The 24,934-nt window shown below is 36.3% G+C and overlaps 1 protein-coding gene across 2 annotated transcripts in view; it reads left to right on the plus strand.

The window, feature by feature from the left end:
* Positions 1 to 3,611: 3,611 nt before the first annotated feature.
* LOC112504342 (vacuolar protein sorting-associated protein 54, chloroplastic-like) overlaps positions 3,612 to 24,934 on the plus strand; it is a 28,385-nt gene continuing 7,062 nt past the window's right edge. The window contains exons 1-16 of one of the 2 annotated variants that reach the window (XM_025108269.1): positions 3,612 to 4,653; positions 5,474 to 5,536; positions 6,764 to 6,843; positions 9,873 to 9,990; positions 10,076 to 10,150; positions 11,612 to 11,768; positions 12,210 to 12,298; positions 14,931 to 15,187; positions 16,035 to 16,206; positions 16,301 to 16,384; positions 16,460 to 16,741; positions 16,813 to 16,901; positions 17,116 to 17,269; positions 18,470 to 18,551; positions 22,307 to 22,386; positions 24,157 to 24,318. In XM_025108269.1, coding sequence (XP_024964037.1) covers positions 3,865 to 4,653; positions 5,474 to 5,536; positions 6,764 to 6,843; positions 9,873 to 9,990; positions 10,076 to 10,150; positions 11,612 to 11,768; positions 12,210 to 12,298; positions 14,931 to 15,187; positions 16,035 to 16,206; positions 16,301 to 16,384; positions 16,460 to 16,741; positions 16,813 to 16,901; positions 17,116 to 17,269; positions 18,470 to 18,551; positions 22,307 to 22,386; positions 24,157 to 24,318 — 2,733 coding nt within the window. In that variant the 5' untranslated portion in view covers positions 3,612 to 3,864. The remainder of the gene's footprint in view (positions 4,654 to 5,473; positions 5,537 to 6,763; positions 6,844 to 9,872; positions 9,991 to 10,075; positions 10,151 to 11,611; positions 11,769 to 12,209; positions 12,299 to 14,930; positions 15,188 to 16,034; positions 16,207 to 16,300; positions 16,385 to 16,459; positions 16,742 to 16,812; positions 16,902 to 17,115; positions 17,270 to 18,469; positions 18,552 to 22,306; positions 22,387 to 24,156; positions 24,319 to 24,934) is intronic. The other variant, XM_025108268.1, reaches the window with a different exon arrangement.

Genomic DNA, 24,934 nt, shown 5'->3' on the forward strand with positions numbered 1-24,934 from the left:
GATGAATGTTCAAAGATCCATAAACATTCAGTTGTTGGAAACTTAATACAAAAAACCAGATGAACATTCAAGAATCTAAATCTAAATGCATAAATTAGAATAGAAACAAGAAATCTAAATCAGAACAAGAAATTTTTAAATTTAAAAAAGAAAAAAAACTAAATGTAGATTGAAATACAAACAAGACTCTAAATCAGATTCTAAATTTAAAACTATTTACAAATTTCCAAATTTAAGAGAGAATATGAAAAAAAAAATTAGATTAGAACAAAACATAAATTCAATAACCAATTTGGAACAACCCTAAATCGTCAGATTGATAAGCCTTCTTTTGAGGCTTGGATCCTTGCATCTAAAGCTTGAAAACCCCTTTTGTTCGAGGCTGGAATAAACCTAAAATTCGTAGCTTGAACGAATGCTTGGAAACCTTAACCTACTTCATCTTCTACATCTAGGTTACCACATGTTTAATCTTCGAAAGGAGGGGAACATATTTGGGTCTGCATTACATCATTGAGAAGGAAGGGGAGAAGATATAGGTCTGCATTGCATCATCACGAGGAAGTGGACGTGTATGCATAATGTCATCTGATCTTTAGTAAAGAATCAGAAAAGAATCAGGGACATCATCTTTGAACTTCGTCATCTCATCTTCGATCTGCAGATCTGGGTTTGCTGGAGCAAGGAAAGTTGAAAGGGTGGGGGAGGAATTCAAGGGCATCTTATCCAAATTAGGGTAGAGGGAAGGTTTGAGAGAAATAGGCGGTTGCTTCCATTAGAGGGAGGATTTTCATTTATTTTATAATAAAAATATTAATATAATTTTTTCTAAAATAATTTCAAATTAGGTGAAAAAAACTAAAGTGCCCCTCAAGTGAGGGGGCATGTGATGGGGTTAACAGGACCTCATGTAATGGTGTTAGTGGAAAGGACTTGTTTAGGCTCTGAAACACGATTTTTCGAACTACCAATGTACTTTATGAATTCGAGACGAAAACTAAAAAACATGTATTCACGAGGGAGCAAATATGTAGTTCACTCTAAAATCAATTTATATCTTACAAGCAAGTACAACTTCCCCTTTTCTATGATTGTCACTTTTTCCCTTCGAAATCAAACTTATGATAAAACTTGATGACAAATTTGGATAAAAAAATAACTATTAAATGGACAATTTGTGGTAGAGTAATTGAAGAACCATCACTTCAAACCAATGAAACACACCTATTGAAAACAAACCTACGATATCAAGATAAGATGATGCCTGTATAAGTTTGACTATAAAATAGTAGAAGGTGGGGGGAGCAATCAAGTGAATCAAGAGAGCATTAGATTTGTACGAGAGAGACCATCATATATGAGATGAACACCATTTTGTCAATCAAGATATACAAAAGGGCCATTGACCTAGCATTACCTAGTTAACCAACATTTCTAGATGTCAAGGATTCGAACCTCATCAAAGGTGATGAATGTGTGTGAATTTCATCTGCAATGTATAAATGTTGTATACTTGTAAAAAGATACAATATATACGAATGGTCATCAAATATAGCAAATATGAATGAGAGATACAAACACATGTGAATCAAGATACAAGGGACAGAACAACGTATGTGAATCAAGATACCAAATACATGAATATTGAGACTAGACGAAAAACAAATGTAACAATGAAATTTGGCAACCCCTGGATATACGATAAAGGCTTGAAATAAAACATTTACTTCATATTCTTAAAATAAAAATAAAAATTCAAGTTTACGAATTATTAGTGTAGACATACAAACCGATGACCAAATAATAAACATGTTGAAATATAGTATAAACATAGAATCATACCAATACAACATTATACTTCACAAAACCAATAACAGATCAATGACTTTTCACACTCTAAAAAAACAAAACATCTGAGAAAAATATTAAGAATGAGAGATGATAGAAGCCTTAAAGTGGAATGAGAGTTCAAATTCTCAATATTGAAATACTCTGTATTCCTCAATTATACTTCTAGATATAAATATTATTTTATTTTTAAAAAAAGAGTGAATTACATATTTGGTCTCTCGTGAATACCTCATTTTAGGTTTTCGTCCCTCAAAATTATAAAATAAACTGATGGTCTAAAAGTTGTATTTTGGAGCCCAAACAAGTCCCTTCTTCTAACCCTATTAAAGCATACTCCGTTAAGCCAATCATGTGCCCCTCACATGAGGGCATTTTGGTCATTATACCCTCTTTTTCTTTTCTTTTTAAAAATTAAAACAAATTAATATTATACATATATATATATATATATATATATATATATATATATAATAAATATAGTATATAATCCCGTCTCCATTTTTGTTGTTGAAACCATGCCCATCCCATTGAACGACTGACCAACTGCCCTTCTCTTTTTCTACAAAAATACCTTCCCTTCTCCCTTTCGGGCAAACCCCTTGTCCCCCTCCCCTTCTCCAGCGAAATACCTGTCCCTTTCCTCTTCTTTGACAAAATATAGGTTATGCAAGTTTGATTCTTGAGTTTGTGTTCCATCTCGTGGTTGATTTAGTTTCACGAAAATGGTGGGATTTAGGTTGTAATGATGGTGGGTGGGAGTTGGCTTGCAACGGTGGTGTGGAGTGGCGGTGAATGGCAGTGGTGTGGTGCATCTTCTTGGTTGAAGAGGAAGGGGATGTGGGGAAAAAAGGGCAAACTGATAAAATTGTCCCTCACATGAGTGTACATAATGCATTTAACGAAGATAGAAGGAGAGACTAGTTTGCACTCCAAAACACTATTTTAGACCACTAAGGGTGCGTTTGGTTTGCGGGATTAAAATGGATTTGGGGGGATTTGGATTTGAAATCCATTCCAATCCTGTGTTTGGTTTGTAGGAATGGTAGGATTTCAAATCCAAKGATTCATTTAAAATCCCGTGAACYATGGATTTCAAAATCCTTTGAAAATACATGGGATTTTAAAATCCCATCCCCGTGGGATTTCATCTTCTCCATCTTCTCCCATCGATTGCTTCACCCATCGCTTCCCTCCCATCGATTGCTTCACCCACGCCTCCCGCTTCCTTCACCCATCGCTTCCCTCCCATCGCTTCCCTCCCATCGATTGCTTCACCCACGCCTCCCGCTTCCTTCACCCATCGCTTCCCTCCCATCGATTGCTTCACCCACGCCTCCCGCTTCCTTCCCGTCGCGTCCCTTTTCTATAGCATTAGAAATGCTCGATTCTGGTCTGCATTTTGGGGTTTTAATTTGATAATGCATTGATAATACAAAACCAATCCAGGACTGACTACTGTTCTGCCCTATTGTTGAATAGAAAATGCACAAGGGTTCTGCCCTAATTTCCTGTCATGCATTATAGTATAAACAGGGGCGTGTAAAGGCATCCATAAATAATTACAAAAAAAATTCTAAATCCAAATCCTACAAACCAAACAGATGAATGAATTTCAAATCCAATCCGATCCAAATCTCATAAAATCCAAATCCCTCAAAAACATTCTTACAAACCAAACACACCTTAAATGTATTTTATAATTTTGAGACACGAAACCTAAAAACACGGTATTCACTAGATGTAATTCACTCCTACAAAAATTAAAACACAATTTGTCTTTTTCTTAAAGAAATTATAGAATAGAATTTATTCGAGAAGAAAGATCACCCAAGCTGCTTGAAGTCTTCGTCACCCCACGAACACCAGAGTGCCTGGTACACTCTCCGATCTATCCCCATTTTTGAGACTGCAATTGATTCCTTGGATAATCCAAGTCAAAGCCATAGTCGACATTGAGATTTCAAATGGAAACCCACTAGAATTTTGATTCATGAGGTAGAAATTGAGACAAAAATGGATCCACAGCCTTTCCCTAAATCGGGAAGGGGCATCGCAGATCGACACAACTCCTCCCCCTCTTCGTTATTGGCAAAAACAGTCTCCGATGCGAGTAGCCAAAGTTTGGCTTCCATTCTCAATAACCCACATGCCGACTCCTCCTGGGTGGGTTGGTGGTCCTCCTCCGCCGCCGTCGCGGTCCCTGAATTTGCTGCGCCACCCGCCACTAAACCCCCTGGTTCAGAAATAACTCGATCCCATTTCACATCTTACCTGTTATCAATTGCCGAACATCATAGCAGGTTTGAAGACATCCGAAACCATTCCAATAAAGAGAGCAGGGATGAGGTTGATCGTGACCATGATGAAAGGGCAGGGGAAGCTCTGGTTGCCTGTTTACGCGAAGTGCCAGCATTGTATTTCAAGGAGGATTTTGCACTGGAAGACGGGGCAACCTTCCGGGCAGCCTGCCCGAATTCTACTGTTGCAGAGAACTCGGTGTTACAAGAGAAGTTGTCGCAGTACTTGGACGTGGTGGAGCTTTATTTGGTGAAGGAGATCTCGTTACGTTCGAATTCCTTCTTTGAGGCACAAGGTCAATTGGAGGATATGAATTTGAAAATAGTAGAGGGGTGTAAGCGAATCCGTGAATTGAAGGAGACCATTAGGCTTTTGGATGTAGATTTAGTGGATTGTGCTCGACAAATTCAGGATTTAAATCTCACCAGGAGTGATCTTTTGGCACTGCAACAAAAGCTTAGGCTTATACTATATGTCAACCAATCTCTTGCAGCTCTTAAGTTGGTATACCTTCTGTTTATGTTCTGTTGTTGGCACTCTGTGGGCTATTCGAGAAACTTGTTGCTTCATCGTGTTCTATTACTTTTATCTAATTACAATTCCATTGATGCACTCACTGATTCACTCCTAGCAACCTATGCAAATCTTCTTTATTCCTCTGAAGGTGCTTTAAGAGTTGCAGAATCTTTTACTTGTATCATGTAGGCAAACCTTATCAAACCCTGGAAATATATCCGGAGGAAAGAGATACAAAAGAATCTAGGAAATCCAAGAGCACCACAGGGTAGTTGGCTTGTGGCAGATAATGTATACACGGAGGGCTGGATGTTTGAAACTGGGGAACATTTTGGTAGATGAGAAACACATAAGTGGAATTTCTTCAAGTGAGACCTGCAATTCCTTTTTGTACCAACATATAAGCTGGCACGGAATTAGAAAATGGCATCGCACTCGGTAATTCTGTGGCGCCCATGTAATTCAAAATTAAGAAGAGTTGTTTAGAAATTTGCAGCTGTGGTTTGCTTCTTCAAGTACTTTATTCATCCAAAGTTGATGCCAACATTTAATTTTCCTGTGATTTACTAGGATATATACACAAAATTTCTTTTCTTTATGTTAAACTGAAAGAAAGCTAAGCATTTTACAGTTGTGGAAACTGGTGATCTGAAGCAGTATATTTAGGTCATTGTCCACATGAACTTTCTTGTTTTGTGATATGCCACTTTTTACTCAAAACACATGAAGTTGATTGTGATTCAGATATGACTTTTTTATACATCATTAAATATACAATAATTTGACACACTTTGATTTGTGTATGCAGCTTGTTGCATCTGCTGATTGTGCTGGAGCTTTAGACGTTACTGACGATTTGAAGCAGTTTCTGGTATATGGAAACAATACCCATCTGCCACTTGATTAAATCAGAGTTACATTTCTATAAACTATAATTAAGTAGTGTATAAAGACACTGTTTTTGTTTACCTGGTGGTAATAGGAATTAAAAAGCAGCTTATTTCTTTCCACCAACTTTTATGATTCCTGCATCTTCGAAGAATCAACAAATTAGGAGTGCAATTGCTTCTTATCAGAACCAAATATCTTATTTTTTTGTGCATAAAAAAATGAATGATGCAATGACATTTTTTCCTAGTCCTTTATTACTTCTATCTAATTATATTCTGATTGAGTACATGACTAGGCTAGAATATTGACATCATATCCCATGGAAAAAAGAAAAGAGAAACTAAATTGCTCGCTCAATGGAACACTGATACCAGGACAGTATCAGGACAAACTTTAAGTGCAAAGTGGCGTGCTCAACTGTATGCTACATATGGCCATTGCATAATGTAAACATTAGCAATAAATTTCGACAAATTGGTAGAAATAACAAGCTTAGAGCAATAATACACATGAAGAGCATTGGTATAACATGCTTTTGGTATGCAAAGTATTTAGTAGGCTTCTTGTCTCTTTGAGGCATTCCTGCTCTGTATGTAGTTACTCTGACTCGATATATTCATCTTTGGAGTTAGCCATATTACATGGCTCACAAGTCTATCCATCAATGAACACCTTGGCTGTACCTAGTGCACTAACTATGTGAGAATAGCCCCCTATTACTAGAAAAGTATAAATTGATGTTGTACCTGATCCTGATGTAGATTTAAATTTGAGATTTTAAATAATATGTACTGATTTGAGGAAAGCCGTCTTATCATAGAAATAAAATCCGTCTATATGATGAAACGTGGATAGAGAATGCTGTCACATGGGCTAGGGTGTTCAACTACGGAATCCGTTACTTGTTATAGTGATCAATGGATAGATGCTAGTTAGTCTGAAAATACTTTTTGATGAGGATTGATAGCATGGGCAGAAACACCTGTATTGCAATTGAGGTCAACATATGACTTGCTTCAACTGTCTCCGATGCATGCTGAAATTTATGACAAAATGATTTCTAAGCATCCCATCGTATAATTATTGCAATATTTTCTTGGCACAAATTAAGATAGAAAACAATATGTTGATGAGCTTTCCTAAACACAAATTTGCTTGTTTTTTTTTAATTAATGGTTTCTTTTCTCTAACCCTTGTTTGGCTATAGGATGACGATGAACTGACTGGCTTACATTGTTTTCGACACCTTGGGGATCATGTAGCTGGTGCAGTAGATTCTGTAAATAGGTTAGTATATCTATTCACTGTATATGTACTTTTATTCTTGCTTTTTTTAAGTGTTTTTCCCTTGAATAAGCATAGGATAGGAGGAGCTGTGCCTTTGAGGATATTATACATAGTAATATTTGTATCCAATCCCTTAATACTCTCAATTGGATTGATAAAACATATTCGTTTGGTATGATATAACTTATGTATGTAGCTGAAACTTAGATCTATCGATCTGGATTAGTAATGTGAAAAACTCGAGTTAATGTCCCTGTATGTTGAGGTACAAAGTTGGAGACCTAAAAATCACGTTAGATGTCACATGCTAATGTGCACATACTTAGAGGAAGGCAATTCATCGAGTTAGATGAACCGGTATAGTTAAACAACACACCTTGTAATGTTAACCAAAATTTATCATCTAAAGATGGTTTCATAACAAAGTATCTTACCCATATCTAACCAATTTTACCTTCAGCCGATCAGAAAAGAAAGCAAGGGAAAAAGTGCAAAATACTAGTTTCTTAGATAACATAGTGTTATAATTAGGCATAGTTTGATGACGTGATGGTTGTTGACTTCACACTAGTATCTTCAATTAATGGCATTCTCCAGTCCAATCCGATTCCGAGAAGAAAGAGCTTGCGAGAAAGCTCGTCAAAGCCTTTTGTTGGTGAAGGTTCAGTTTGTTATAATCTCATTTCATCTTTTCTTTATCTCTATTAAACCAACAAAGAGGTAGGTAAGAAATGGAGAGCAATTCGGATGGGTTAAGGTTATCCCATATCGATGATTCCAAATATGTCTTTGAGGTAGGTTTACAGTATTACCATGCTCTGGACTACCATAAGTTTCGTTACCTGCTGAAGCTGGCATCCACGTTTATTACACCAAGCATATGGTAAAGAGAAAATGTATAGCTACCACCCACTTTACCACCAAAACTCACCATAATTTCCATACGTAGAAGCACATGTGATATGATACACATTCTCTTTCCTTATAGTTACAACTCTTTCCTCAAAAAAGGAAAAAGTGGTAAGATTGATGATGATAGCGTTGGTGGTGGCCGTAGATTTACTCTATGTCACATGTAATTAGTCGACTGATCAAGGATTTGGTGAAGTGGCAGCTTTTGTTGAATTTTCACACAGAAAAGGAGAAAGTGATTCCTTACTATGACAATTACTCTCAACAATCAATGCTCTTGGCTCTCTTATGGAAGGCTTAGTTACTATCTACATGGATTGCATATTGATTATTTGTAACAGAAGTGCCAAATTTGGAGATATGTCGTTGATGGAATTTCACAAACGAAATATGTCATGGCAATAATATTCAGATTTTGCCATAAAATGATAAACGATACGCTAGTTGTCCTTTTGAGACAAGGTTTTTGTTTCCACCTAGAAAGATACATGCTGGATGTTTGAGCATTTGGACTCATCCTCAATTTCTATCTAAGAAATTTACTTTCTGCTGCTCAAGTATCCTTGATACGAGTCTATAATTCTTCTACCTGCTTGCTTGAGGTACTCCAAGATGTGAAGAATAAGATTGCATTGTATGGGGCAAGGTGCAAACACACACACTCTAACTACAACCATGGAGCATGCAATATTCAGACACTGACAGTAATCGAGTTTGCTGACCAATCTTGTCTACTTCTTTTGGATTTAAGGGGCTTCAATCCTTGGACTGTAGCTTTTCTCACTGAAACATATGTGAGCCTGTTCATTTGCATCAATGTACTTTCTTTCCACAAAGGATCAGGGATTCTGATACCCATATCCTAGAAAGGACTAAATTTTGTTCAAGATACGGAACTGTTTCCCAGCACAATATGGGGGTCATCTTCTGCTAGCACAATATGGTCTACGTAGAGAATCAGAATGGTGCAATAATCTTTGGAGCATACACCAACTAGTCATGACAGAATGCTTGTTGTTCTGCAGAGAGAGATTTATATTTAATTAGTTTGAAAGGATTGTGGTCGAATCCTTAGCATCCATTGAGTTGATAATAGTTATTGTTGAAGGGTCTAAGTTTTACTATATTTTTGGGAAAAAGAAATCTTGTATCTAATATCGGGCATCCTGAAATGTAAATTATTGCATCAATTATGGTATGTAAGTAGTATAATGATATAAGAAAGATGATCTATTTCCTTAGCATTGATACCTTGCCTAAATAAAACTAGAATTGGTGATTCTTTAAATAGTCATGTAATACCCACTAACAACCATATGCAAGATTCACCATTCTTAGCATGAGTGAGTCAAACAGATTCTTCATTTTTACTATTTTTTGTTCTAGATTTTTTGGGTGGGACTGTTGCTTTCAACCACACTCATTGTGCCGGTATCGTTGGTTGTTTGTATTTTTTTTGGCTCTCTGTAGGGGCATGATGAAGTAGGCACAAGAAATACATTTTGACAGGATAATAAAGTTCAACAGTTCAGTAATTTTTTTTGAGAAGAAGTACTAGCTAATGAAGTTCGAACACCAAAAGAGATACCTCTATAATACGTGATTTTACGTCCATTTTTATAATTCAGAACATTCTTTTATTTATTTTTAGTTTTGTAAAATGGTCCACACCCTGTTCGTTGCCATTTGCCCTGGCTTATTCTTGGGTTAATGCCATGCTTGCACCAAATGCCATGACTAGTATATCTTTTACTTCATATTTAATTTTCTTGTAGGGGGAGAAGGGGGTGGGGGCGGGAGGGGAGGTTCAGGTGGATGAGACTCACACCTTCACAAGTGCAGGTGTTAGAGCTCCTTGGAACTAACTAATGCACATTCAAGATAAAATCCTTGCTTCTTTCCTGTTATGATCGTATTTCTCATCTCAAAAACCTTAGAAATGACTGGTTTATGGAAATGTTTGTGTTTCCATTTATTTATATAGTTCTATATCTCATTATATCATGCAATATCTGCTATATCTTTCAAAACAACTTTGTGCTTGTATATATATGCTCTTACACAGTTTCTGGCATGGAAATTGATTACTATAGTGACTTGTGGAATTTATCTTGTAGCATTCTTTCAGCAGAGTTTCTACGTGTATCAATCAGTGATTCTGGAGGTATGGATAAGATAATATTAGCAAAGGCAAAAGCGAGGGCGAGCTCAACTGGAAATGTCGAAGATAACAAAGTAGGAAGAGCTTTCATGTACATCATTTTTGTGGCAGAATCCTCTATGGACCGTGACACTAATTGAATTATTTGGCTTGCTGTAGGTAGAATTGCATCAAGAAGATGCCTCTAGTTTTCGTGATCGACTTCTACCACTAATTATTGGTTTGCTTAGAACTGTGAGTATCTTCATCTTGTTAGTATATATGATATATCTGGAAAATGTGGATGAAAAAATAGTTATGGGTGTTACTACTACAAATAATGGAATGGAAACAGCTGTTCGTTGACATTACAGTAAACCCTTGGCAATCAGAATGCTTAGGGGCTAGTTATGTGAGCCAATGGTCACATTCACTCCTGTGTTCTAGAGCCAAAGAAGTACCTAAAAGTGACTTGTTCCTGGAGTCCTTGTTATTCGAAAGATATTTGAGAACAAATCTGATAATTTATTATTAGTTGTGGATGAAAGTTATCCATCTTTAAGGTGATCGAAAGCGAGGGTTGGGCGGGTATATGATATAGGACCTGATAAAAGGGTGAACTGATATGAAGAAACAGCATCTTTTCTATATATCCATTTAGTATTGATTGTATTTTGCACCAGATGTTAATGCAAACGAGCCCTTGCATGTGATGATATTTTCTTGTGGGAATTTTATATTTTAATCCAAATTTGCACCACAAATATATACAAGAATGGCATCCTAGAAATGCTTAACGCTAAATGAGATCCCATGATTTATGGGATATCCTATCAAAATGGAAACGCAATTGTATAGGCCTAAATCTAAGGGATCTCCTAAAATTACTAACTAATCATACAATCTTCTTAAATAGTTGACTTCAATTGAGTTCAATGTATTGTATCGGGTTGTGAGCTATATTGATCACGAATTTGTTATCACAATAGAGTCTCACAGGGCCATCCCAATTAATCTTGAGATCTTTAAGGATAACCGTTAACTAAAGTAGTTCACAAATGCACGTACACCTTTGGCCATCCCCCAAAATTCAGCCTCTGCGTACATCAACAGTTTATACTTTCACACAGCTACCTAATTGATGGACAGCAGTGAACTCAGTTTGTGTCTAACCAGTAACTGGAATCAGACAGTCGATGACTGACTGAGATTGAGCCAACTAGAGAATTAACTAGTAATTGGGACACGGGCTATGATATGGATAACTTGTGAGTTGTCATGGGTACGTTGTTTCATACATGAGTTGATCAATTCATTATCCCATTTGATAAGATGCATTGTGATAATGAGACATGCATTTGCATCTAAGAATCAAATACGTCATGAGTTCACCAAACATATACATGTCGATTATCACTTTGTTAAAAGGTGGTTTGTACGCTTTGCTCATCTGTCTATTAAGCTGATATAAGCTTATTCTAGATATCAAATAGCCGATGTTTTGACAGATCCTTTTCAAAGAATGAAAATTGATCTTATACGTAGTGAGTTGTGCATGTTTGGCATATATGCTCAAATTTTAGGAGCATTAAAGATGTAGGATCAATATGGAAATTTGGTCGAATGTTTACCTCGCCTACTTTATTAAAAGCTCATAATTTTTAAAAGCTATATCACATGAGTGACTATGATGTCGTCTATGTCTATGATTTTCAGGCAAAACTGCCTGCTGTGTTGCGAGTATATCGTGATACAGTAACATCTGATATGAAAACTGCAATCAAGTCAGTTGTAGCAGAGCTGCTTCCAGTTCTTGTCGCCAGACCTTTGGACTCCGATTTTATGCCTGGCGAGCGAATTGTCGATAACGATGGTGTGTTCATATTATAAAGTGAATGCTATAATTTACTCCTTTCATTATCTTCCATTGGTCATCTGTTTCTCCAACAATTTGATGTGATATGACCTAATGAATGCTTACTCTCTTTTAATTGGACAAAGGCATTGGAAAGAATTTCACTCTTCCAAAAAAATAAAAATGCAATATCAGGCGTGTATGTATTTCAAGTTTTCAACTAATTTTCGTTCTGACATGGAGCTATATGTTGGATGTCCCTGACTGGATACTTCCATCATGCACAGTACTTAAAAATAAAGGAACCCTTGGACAAGTAATTTTGAGGTGGGGTTAAAGCTTTTGGCAGTACAACGATTTTAGTTTATTAAAATAGCAAAAAAAAAAAAAAACTTGGAAAATCCAAACATGATAACAAATTTCTATTGCTCTTTGCTCATTAAGTACATGCTGGTGCAGGTGGAGGCTTGTCACTTGCCAGTAAATTACGAAGCCTCTCTTCTGATAGTTTTGTTCTACTTCTTGACACTATTTTCAGGATTGTACAGGTAATTATACCTTATTAATTTCTTGTCATGATCTGAATTTGATTCATGAATGTTTGGAGCTCACACAAGTTATGTAAACTGCTGGTGAGGAGTCTACTTACTTTCTGCATACCTGACACAATAATTTTAGATTCTTATAACCGATAAAGACATAGTTCAATAGAACGTGAAGTATGGGCAGCCATAAAAACAATTAGAGAAAGGGAGGTGAGGTTAAAGTTCCAGGTTCTTTTTCTTCTAGGAATGTCCAACCAGGAAGCCTAGAACATATGTGATCCATTATAGAAGGCTTACCTGTTCCCGATATGATTAGGTGGGGAGGGGACTGGTTCCTCTCACTTATTTAACACACTTCATCTATTTTTTCATGTCCCTGCTGCTTTTTTCCTTTGACTGCCATGGAGGCCAGATTGTACATTTGTGTCGCCAAAGAAACATTGGAGGATGGTTAGGTGCGACTGTTGGAGAAATCAGATAATAGTGGACTGGAGAAAAGAGAGGCTGATGCTTGAGATTTGGAAGAGATAGAAGTGTTTCTACCACACATCTTGCAACTCATATTTCAACTTGGTCTGTTCTAGTCGATTGGAGACCACAGCTGTGTTGGGAAAGAGAGTCCATGGATTTACCATCACTGACAATCTGGAAGATGCTGGACGAGATGTGATTTATTGGGGGTGATGGTGTTAGTCAGCATTGAACCAAGAGATAGATTAGAAAGGTTTTGATTTTCTTGGTGAGGCGTTTAGTATTTGAGGATGGAGAGGTAACGAGGGCATTGGAATTTTTAGTGTGAGGACTGGATTGGAGGGTTAACTCAAAAACATGTTTTCAATTACATATAAACTACTGTAAAATCTATAAGTAATCAAGTGAATAAGTCGGTGTAGAATGGTAATGCATAACGATATTAGTATATACACTTGTTTTGACATACAAATATTTAGACTTTGGTCCCTTGAATATAGAACCTATCTTGGTCCAGGGGAGTAGCTTATGTAATTCCACCACCCCCTGAATTTTTGCACATGCTCTAATAAAGTTAGATATTGTGTTCTCATTATGGTGGAAATAAAAGATGCATTGAGTTTATATTGGTCACTTAATTTATTCTCTTGTATTAGTGAGAACCTTTGATAGTAATGACAATGACATCTTATAAATTATAAAGATAATACTATATATGATTTAAATAGATTAGGCAGTATAACTAATAAGAAAACAAGCAGTACTCACCATTTTGTTCAGTTTTCTTGATGGATCAATCTTGTTAATTCATTCCAAGTGGCTTCTTTTGGAATCGCCTAATGCTCAATGGTTCTGTTCTTGTTTCCATCTCTGATTTTCTCTTCCTTCACCCATGCTTAATTCTAACTACTATCAAGTTAGTCCTTTCATAGGATTCTTCATTCCATGCAAGTTTATGAATGGCCTCAAGCACCATCTAAAGTAGAATTTCAAAATGGAGTGTCTTCTGAGAGAAAAAACAAAGGTTGGTCCCTCCAGCACAAAGTAAATGCCACCTTTGATGTACTTACACCTGTTAAAAGAGCTGTGTATGACTAGGATCATTTATCAGATAACATTTTTTCCTTCTTCTATTTTGTATTTTTTTCTTTCCTTTTCTAATAGACTCTTTTGTGTTCATTCCTGTACTACACCCACTTGCACTTCTAATTTAATCTTTATTCTTCACCTATCGTGATGATTGCAATTTTTTTGACCAAGCACATAGTTTAAGAGTAATATTTGACTCTTAACGGAATTTCCTGAAGACCTTTCTGTCATAGCAAATTAGAAAATTGAACCAAATCGATCTCATAATACTTGGTAATGAGGAGAATGAGCAAGCAAGTAATTTGAGATTAAGAAGTCGAAAAAAAACCAAACAAACCAAACGGACCCACTAAATCCCATTCGAAAGTAGGGTCTGGGGAGGCTGAGATGTATGTAGACCTCTCTACCAACAATGAGTACAGTGGTTGTTCCTGTGAAGACCCCAGGCTTGTGCAAGAGTGTGATGAAACATGTAAAAAGACCAGAGGCTAGCACATGATGAGCATATTACGAGGAAAAAAGATAATGATTGGGTACATTGAAAACATACACAAGGTAAGATAAGGTGAAACACACACAAATCAAGTACCACAGAAACCACTCGCCCTCCCCTTTGCCAACCATGCGAGCTACAGGTCCCCACAACTAGTCTGCCACCCTTATCCATCTCCACGTACTCCCATCCGATTAATAAGTCAATATAAAAGAAAATGTTTAACCATGGCAGCAAGGAGGAATTTTGCAAGTTTCATCAGATGGAAGGAATGTAACTGAAGTATATGCAATGAAGCTGCAATGCATTCAACTTGCATGTCAAAGTCAAATGTTACACTCCATATTGGTTATTTATATATGGTGTAAAAGTGTGAGAATAGTTCTATTTTTGATTTATGCAAGATTGTAAAAAAGAATAATCTAAACTGTTTTTACATCTCGGTTACCTTGCAATAACTGGCAAATGCTACTATATACACTCATATCTTCTAACTGAAGATTCTCTTTTGGTTATTATTTTGGACTTAAATTTGTGTATCAATAATATGTAACTTGATTTATATTGTATTAGTGAATGCAGGCACATTTACTCCAAGCTGCTGAAGTTAAAAAATCCATTGAGTGGATCATGTCCAATCTTGATGGCCACTATGCTGCCGATTCAGTTGCTGATGCAATTGCTCATGGTGCTTTGAGTGCAGAAACGGCTCAGATTGATTATGGTCTGGCTGATTCTTTTGTTACATATTCTGTTAAAAAGAATGCTATCAAAGTTCCTACATTTCAGGAAAAAGGAAATGATGCAACAAGTCCATCAAATATGTCCAAAAATTTCAGGTGAATGATTGCAATATTGTTGCTAATTTGTTCTTGGGTCATTATGTAATGTTTAACCACTTATAGCATATGTTCTGTTGCCGAGTTTCTACACTGACCAAGCCCACCACTGTCTTGTTCATTTTTGTTTGTTTATGTTAATACAGTTTCTTCACTATAGTACTGCCTAATCTCTCTAAAGCATGCTTTTCTTTAATTGCAAGTAACCTTACCTTGTTAGATAGGCACATCAATGTAATTTATGTTTTCCATTACCTCCTGCTCTGCCCTTGGTATTATTATTGCTGTAGAATTGGGCTTTCAATTAGGTTGTGTGCTGCATTGGAGCTCTGCTTGTTAAGATAGGTCTTTGCCATCTAAACACTTCATTTGACTCTGCTGTGAAGTTGCTGCTGATCATTGTGAGATGATTCAAAGCATGTTGGATATGAAACTAGGCCCATCAATGTCAGCTTTGACTAGTTTCTTTGTTTCCGTGCTGTAATCAACATGGCATGCATTCTTGGATTAGTGTAGTACTTGCATTTACTTAAAGAGGAAATGAGGATCCAATATCGCCATTATAGTTTGGGATCTAGACCCTTTGGTTGGAGTTCTCTTATCGCATCAGTCTTTTATCTTTAGCTGTTTCCTAGTAATTTTACTACTAGAAATTGTTCTGGTATAAGTTTTGAAGTTGCTTTATTGTACATAAGATCATGTGCTACAAAGAAAAGAGCAGACATTTAGAACATGGGTAGCTGACCCAACTTAACTCCGGCTAATATTGGGTTCTTTGTGTGAGAGGGGTACTTGTCTTGGTTTCTCAGTGGATTATATTGAACACTGGCAAGGTCTTCCTTGATAGGGCTGATGTCTTGAGAGAAAACACGGAAGCCGTGTTTGCTGCTTGTGATGCTGCTCATGGAAGATGGGCAAAGCTGCTTGGTGTTCGTGCTGCTCTTCATCCAAGGCTTAGGGTACAAGACTTCCTACACATATACAACATGTCTCAAGAATTCATAACTGCAACGGAGAAGGTGCTACCATATTTCTTGGACATTTCATTAGTTCAAATTAGATATTCTCGAATACGTATGTGCCTATAATAAGAATTGATGCTCACATAAACAGATTGGTGGAAGGTTAGGATATAGTATTCGTGGAACTTTGCAGTCTCAGGCCAAGGCTTTTGTTGATTTTCAGCATGAATCTCGGGTGAGTTTTGATTTGGTAATTCATTTAGTTGCTTGTTTATTGGTTATTGACAACTTGTTTCATTGCTCCTAGTAGATGACAAAACTGAAGGCTGTGCTTGATCAAGAAAAATGGGTTGAAGTCGATGTTCCGTATGAATACAGGGCCATTGTTATTTCAGCCTTTTGTTCGGAATCTCTAATTTCTGGAGACTTGGATAATTATTCTAATGGTCTTGCTAAAGGCTATGATGAAGTGGTTCATAACAATAATGCTTCCTCGGCCCTGATAGATGATGGTGTATCATTGTCGAGTTCACAAGAGCAGGTGATGAAATTGTCATCCCAGCATGCTGATGTATCTGATAGCACTGAGCAGGTGAATTCATCTCTGCTTTTGTGTTTGAGGTCTGATGAAAACAATGCTGACCTTTTGACTTATGTGCCCAGATTAATGGCATTAAAGTCAAGAATGAGCATGGAAAACCTTCTTCTCATTTGCTTTCCTTCAGAGGTGTTGGGTACCATATGGTAAACAGGTTAGTGATCTTTATATACTTTTCGTTATCTACATTTGGTGTTTTCTTCATGTTTCTGTACTCTTTTTCAATGCTATATGCTCCTGCTAATGTGTAAAAAATAGACACTCTGCAGTGGTTGTCTTTTCATGGACATCATGTTCTCCACTCAGATAGCACCTGTGTGAGTTAGGCTGCATATTTCAGGAATAACTAAAATCTTGTTGTTTGTCAGTGGCTTAATCTTGCTGAAGATGTTGTCGGAGTACATTGATATGAATACTGTTTTTCCAACACTCTCTTCTGAGGTTATTCGTTGTGTTCTTGAAATGTTGAAGTTTTTCAATACGAGGACTTGTCAGCTTGTTCTTGGTGCTGGCGCCATGCAGGTAATTGCTTTCACCAGGCCAATAGTCAAGTGCTTATTGAACAATGGCATAACAAAATGGTTAAACTAGACCATTGCCATGTATATTCTTTGATACCAACACTTCTGAATAAACACCTTCCTATATGCTAATTAGTTCGTTTTTAACGTGATCTACAATGTCTGTTGGACTTAGCTTTGAATTCTTGATGCATATGTTCTGGTATGAACACTCACTGGTAGTTATGTAAGCATGGATGAAGTAGTAAAGGAAAAACCATAACAAAGTAACAAACCATATTGCATCAGATCTAACCATGAGAACATTTCATCATCTCATATGATCTACAGTTATCTTTAATCGATTCTCTTCAGTTTGTGCCTGCCTTTAGACTAACTAAAAAATGGAAGCACATCAATGATCTCTTGATATAGAATCCCAAACTGTGATCAATCATTCCCTGTTTATACTCTATGTGGAATGCATTTGTGAACTTCTGAACACCTCCATTTTGGTTCTAGTTTTAGGGCTCTTTATGTATGGTATGTTACTCAAGTGTTTCTTAAACATGGACATGTTCTTTCCCTTGTTATTCTTAATATTGGCTATATGACCTGCACACTCCAGTCTCCAGATGCTTCTGTATCAATAACAGGTGAAGGTTGGAACTCGAGATTGGCAATTTTTTTTGTTCAAGTAGGTTGAGCTGGTAAAAAGCTGCTGGAATTTCGTGGGCTGCTTCATTCTATCTGATAATTCATTGATAAGCTTTCATCTCTAAGCTAATTTAGAAGCTTTTAGAGGAGAACCTAGCGACAATTGAGATCTGTGAGGTCCATTTTGGATCCTAATTTTTGCTTATTTTTTATGTGTTTTGCTTTTGTGATTCTTTGTTGGTTGTAACTCTCTAAGGGAGGACGCAATGATGATTAACATTCTACTTCATCTGTAGGCTGAATGTAACTTCTTACAATCTTACATCCTCATTTATGCTCTAAGTGGTTGTGCTACTTGACTCTTCAACTAGGTTAACCATATTTGTGCTTTTGGTATAAGCAACAGTGAAACTTCTTTAGTAATCAACTAATCGAACTTCTCTGTTTATGATGTGGAGTTAACCACTCGAATGTGTTGTTCATGTTATGGACATCTTAAGATCTTCCCTTGAAGCCACTTTATCCTATTTAAGTTGAGTTATATTCAGTTGAATTGACACTGCAGGTCTCAGGTTTGAAGTCTATTACATCTAAACACTTGGCTCTGGCAAGTCAGGTTATCAGTTTTGTGCATGCCATCATTCCTGGTAGGTGGTGGTAACTCTTATTGTTGTTTCAGGCTTTCAGTTGATTGTGCTGGAAGAAATAGTTGCATACGCATCAAGTCTATGCTCATTTGAATGGATTGTACATCATTAAATATGAAGTTGGTTGGTTTGCTTTGCAGTATATTTTTTGCATTTACATACATGCCATCAAATGTCTTGATGTTGTTGTAGAGCCCACTGTTCAGTTGGTGGTACTTACTATCATTGTTTTGTTTCTATTTGGAGTTATGCACCATGCATGACTTATGTGGATTGTGTGTCAAAGTAGTTATTTAGATTGAATGTTATCTAGATATTTATCATAACTAAAATACTTATCTGTATGCTACTCCATTGTGACATTGTCCAATGGATCATCGTATTTTAAATGCTCCACTGTATTGAGATTTGAGATGAAATTTTTCTTGAAAAACAATTGTGATATATGTTTTGTACCAACCGTCATTTTTTCAGGAGTCAACATTCTACTTAAATACCATTATGTGTTCTCTGATTTCTGGTATTTGTTTTTTCTTGCTACTTGGAATGTGATTAGTTCTTTTTCAAGAATATCAACAACTGTACTTTCCATTTTCCATAGATCTCGTCTTTGACTAGACTACATAGTAAGGAATTTTAGTCGACTGTTAAAAACAAAGAAAAGAGTCCCATTGAAGCCAAGAAGCAACTCTTTAGGATGTCAGTGACACCTTTGTTAGGGCACAATGTTGGGCTACAAAGTACATACGGTCAAGTCTTTTTCATCTAGAAAATTCCTTTGGTGCAAAACAGGCCCATTCTAAGAGTCATGCTCAACTTCTACCTGAATTAGGTTCTCAAGCTATATTGGAATTTAAAACACTTTTTGTGCACCGGGGGGGGAGGGAGGGGGTGTGATTTTCTAGCAGCCCAATGGAGTCTAATTCAGTGCCCATGAAGAACCTTATGGCTTGCCCCATTTAATTGAGTCTAATTCAGTGCCCATGAAGAACCTAATATCTTGCCCCATTTAATTGAGTCTTTATCCTAATTGGTTCCATTAATGTTTTCTGTATTTACCTTCCAACTATTGATCTATCTTTAGGATTTTGATCTTTCAAGAAATAAGTGTTGCTTTAATTTCCAGCCTTTTATAATGGCTCCCAAGTTGTATTATGAGGACCATCTTCTGATTTTGAATATACGTCAGCTTGTGGAGCTATTTTGAGTGTTTTTTACACAAACGAAGTGGACTCTTGTTTATTGTTAGTGTGGTGCTATTGCTTTATCACTAGAACTATGCAACTTTTTCCAATTTGATTAATCTTATCCTCGATTTTAATCAGATTGTTAGTCTTAGTGGTGAAAACTTCATCAAACTAATCTCACCCGTTTACGTATCAATACACATCATGTAAAGAAGATAAGTGCAATAGAAATGTGAATGACGAGCTCTATTAGTGTAACACCCTAGTTTCTTTATTTGCTAAATCTCAATGTTTAAGCCTTAAATACAAGATTTTGTAAGTAAATTAAGTACTCTTAAAAGAGTCTAACAACTGTAGCATTTATTAAACTATCATGAGGCAAGTAGCTTACACAGCTACTTATAAACAAACAACATGAGCCACAAAAATCTTATGACAATGCAAGCCTACTCTTTATGACAAAGCAAGCTAGTTATGAGTTGTCAAGGCTAGAAGCATGTGTTGGCAAAATTCATGATGACAAGCAAGAGCTAGTAGCATGACAAATAAAAGCTAGAAGTATGAGGTGTCAAGATTCTTTTATATTAAGCATGAAGTGTCAAGATTCTCTTATCCTAAAAAATGAGGTGTAAAACTATCATAAAAGTACAATTTTGTGAGCAAGAAGAACAAGTAGCTAATGCAATGAATTTACCTATAAATAGTGATTGAAGTGTTACCATTAGTTCCATACCAAAAATAAGAAATCTCTGTCTTTATACCTAATCAAGCTTGAACATAGGAATTAAGAGAAAAGCTAGGCATAATCAAGGCAAGTATGTTATGAGATTTCCAGGGATACATACATGCTATATATATATATATATGTTTGATGCATGATGAAAGAGTATTGCCATATCTTCTTGTAAAAGTTATGTTATGATTATGTGGCAAAGTACACCTTTTATGTCATGATGCACATGTGGTATATGAAAGTTTTTATACATGTCAAGTATAACCATTTAAATATCCAACGTACGGGATATAGAAAGTAGGTACGTCTTGCAAACAGATCTTATTGGGCAGCCCTTATGTGGACCCGAGGTTAAAGAACCTATGAGAAGTTGGTTTACTTAACATGTAACCATGAGATCTCAAAGAAATGTTTTTATACATGAAAGTTTCTAAGAATTATGTTTAACTATTTGGAAAGAATGTGTTATCATGAAACCATGACTACTCACGAAGCTTTTAGCTTACGTATTCATGTATGTATCTCAGGAATCAAGGAGTAGGAACAAGTTGAAGTGTTGCTATTCTAAGATGTTAGAATATTATAAGTTGTAAATTTCCGCATTTCCGCTGCTGGAATAACTCTACTATAATGAAATAGAAGTTTAAGATATGAAGTTTCTTTCATTCACTTGTACTAAGGGCAAAGGACGATACCCCCGGGAACGGGATGTTGCAATTAGAAATGATGAATTGATGATACACAAGACATTAACGGGGTTGCACCACTTGTGGAGATGTGAGGCAACAACGCTTGAGATAGTATGGTAATCTTCAACGTTGACTTCTTGGGTGCACCATTTTAAGAGGAGACTTACCAAGAAAGGTTGTTGTTAAGATTAACATTGACAGAAGTAGTGGAGAAGTATATGGAATATTCCTATGAGTTTACCTCAGATTCGAGTGTGGAAGGATGCTTTCATGTCTCGATGCTCTAGGGGAGTTCAGCTTTTAATAGTTTCTTCTGGGTTTTACTTAATAGTTCCATTAGTTGCAAAATGATTGCTTGTGGAATCCGATTTTAAGCTCAAAAAGTCCTTTGACTGTTTGACATAGAAAAGCATAAAAGCTCAATTGTTGATGGTTAAATGAACGGAAACTCTGTCATAGAGTAGGTGGTGGGTTGCTTGAAAAGATGCCATTTGTATATGAACACCCTAAGACCGACGCATACTAGAGATAGGAGGGGTCATCAAGAATTTTTTTTGGGTTTTACTTATTGGGCATAATTTTTGGTTGTTATAATTTCCTAAGTTTCATAATTTGGTGAATGCGATATAACTTCATTAAGTAATAGGATTGCAGATAAAAGTTGTTGCTTGATTCCTCTTTGCACTTGTGAAATCTGTTTGATCTCTTAATTAACAAAATCTTTTATAAATTTGATCCTCTAATGACAATTAGGTGTAAGTTTCTATATGCGCAAATCTATAGCAACTACCAAATCTTAGCATCAAGTACACCACAATTGTTTGATAAATAACATAATATGCATTCTCTCTCGTCATAGCTACTCTCTTATCTTCTCAAAAAAGTAAACTTGATGACTTCTGTGAAATAGTTAACAAACTGATTTACTGATGACTGGAAGACGCAACCTAAGGGTTATAGAGATCCACTGAGGCCATTGGATCAAAGGCCAACTGGTGATGTATTTGGTGGTAACATTGGTGGTTGCCAAAGATTTATTCTTCTTAAAGTGTACTAATGAAGCTATCATTGTGAACACATATATGAGCTATTGCAAGTAAACATTCTCAATTTTTGCATTAACCTATTCATCTGTTTGGATTTTAGAAATCAAGAGGGTTCTTCTTGTGAAAGTAGCTGAGACGCGAAAAGGATTGTTGCTGTCAGAAATTGAAAGAGTGTTGCAGGTACAACAGTGTTTAGGGAGCTTAAGATTTTTTTCTTTTTCTTGATTGTCACCCCATGTTACAGAAATTCATTATTTGTCATTTATGATTCTCGGATTGTGGTTGGTAGGTATCTTCTGGTGATGTTGAGATTTATGTAAAATCTAATCTGTTCTAAAATTTCAGCAAATCAAAAACTTGTCTGAACCATCACTGAACATACTTGGCATAATTTTGAATTAATCCTAGCTGACATAGCATGAACATTACCATATATATATACACACACACACACACACACACACACATATATATATATATGTATCTTAAATATGGACAAGATTCACACTTAAGGCTGTAAACGAACCGAACGTTCGGCGAACCGTTCGTGAACCATTCGGCGGGAAGTTCATTTATGTTCGTTTATTTAATAAATGAACGAACATGAACAATTTTTTTTGTTCGTTTAGTTAAACGAACGAAGATGAACAAGAGTCTCGTTCGTTCATTTATGTTCGTGAACTTTCATTCATTTACCGTCCGTTTACGTTCGTTTATATTCGTTCGTTTATGTTCGTTTATATATTAAATTTAATATATAATCTTTTATTTATTTACTTTGAATTTAAATAATATTTATTTATGTTCGTTTAGCTCATTCTTTTATGTTCGTTTTGCTCGTTCGTTTATGTTCATTCGTTTACGCTCGTTTAGCATGTTAATGAACGAACATAAGCGAACACGAACACACTTGATTTTTAAACGAACACGAACACAAAGATTTTCGTTTGTTTACTGTTCGTATTTGTTCGTTTGAGTTAAACGAACGAACATGAACAGGCCTCTGTTCGTGTTCGTTCGGTTCGTTTACATCATCACGCTTTTTCACTTTCAGCTTCCACACTATTCCAGAGAAATGGTTCTCTTTGTGAGTGCAATGTACGCATTGTCATCCATTGGACAAAGTTATTATGCTTGTTCGTTAATTTACCCTCCCATAGAAAAATGATAGAATGAAAAGCAAGAAAACACCTGTTTAACCTGAATACCCTTATTATAACTTAAAGTGCATTTGCTCCCCTGTTGAAGCAGTCTTCCAGATCCCACAACCTGTGCCTGACCACAAGGAGCCTCCTTTCCCCCATTCCAATCTTTGTACATATTGCTCTTTTCTCCCTATTTTCAACTCGCAGCATCAACAACCCATTTGAAATATGTACAAATTTGCAGAGCTATAGAGGGCAAACCCTCAGTTGCCTTGGGTTTCAAATTTCTTATAGAAATAATTTTGGTGTAATCTGTGAAAAGAGAAATAAGGGACTATATGATTTTTCCTTTATATGCAAAAGGATAAAGCTGGAACTATGAAGTCATTAGTAAGGGAAGATGCCTATGGTGCAGCATCTAGTTGGAAAATGGAAATATTTTTTATTTGATTTTTTAAACTTTTCTCTGCATCATATAGCTTTGCATTAAAAGGCCTTATGTTTGCTTTTTTGTTACTTACAAAATGGAGAAATGTTGAACTGGAATGCTTCTGCATGGTTGCTTATGGTGCTCAAGTAATAAAACCAAGTCAGCTAAAAGAGGGACACAGAGGAAAAAAAAGGAAAAGCATGTGAAAGTTTCTTTTCTATCTTGATTGTATTTCCCTCCACCAGTAGACACATGTATACATCATGCGCATACATACCCATCTATTCCAAAAATATACTTACTAGTTGGTTGGACTTGTCATCTTTAGCGTTGGCTTACTTTTTGCTTACAGAAATTGAAATTTCATGGTTTTAGGATTATAAAGTGCATCGAGATGAGATACATACAAAACTGGTGCAAATAATGAAAGAAAGGTTGCTTGTTCATCTTCGTGGACTTCCACAAATTGTTGAAACTTGGCACCGATCAGATGAAACTGATGTACAACCTAGTCAATTTGCACGGAACCTCACAAAGGTAATGGACTGTGGAACTACATAATCGTAAGAAATGCATGTATGTCATAATCTGCAGGGGGTGTGTGTATACTTATTCTTGCAAATTATACATAATCGTGAGATTAATAATCTTGTTCCTCACCAATCAATATGATGGGTAACATGAATTGACTTGTCATGCCAAAAACATCAATATCATAGTTCCTAGTTAATGTGTTGACCTCCCTGGATCTTCAACTTCAAGAGACTTGTCATCTGGATAAAGCTTGACATTCCAGATTACTGAAGAATGGGCTACACGAATGTCAAACATGCGAACCTCAATCAAGATATTAAGGACATACTTTCTACCATGTAGAAGTTTTCCCACAAGACCCAAGAAGTGACAGGGAAGGATGTGTTATCTGAGATTTCTGCAAAGCATGAGACAAAAAGGAAACCTGAATTGAGTAGTCTTCTTAAGACCATACAAGGACCATGACCTACAAGTCCTAGAAGTCTCCTCCTAAACCACCCAACGGGAAGCTGATAATGCACCACAGTTCTTCAAGAACAATTTGATGTAAGCTGGATCAATAAGAGTAAGACCACGGTGTATTTCATGCAAATATGAATGATTATAGGTAGTTCTAGCA

This window comes from Cynara cardunculus, unplaced genomic scaffold (assembly GCF_001531365.2).
Source record: "Cynara cardunculus var. scolymus isolate 2C unplaced genomic scaffold, CcrdV1 Un_Scaffold_5292, whole genome shotgun sequence".
In the NCBI taxonomy this organism is placed as follows: Eukaryota; Viridiplantae; Streptophyta; class Magnoliopsida; order Asterales; family Asteraceae; genus Cynara; species Cynara cardunculus.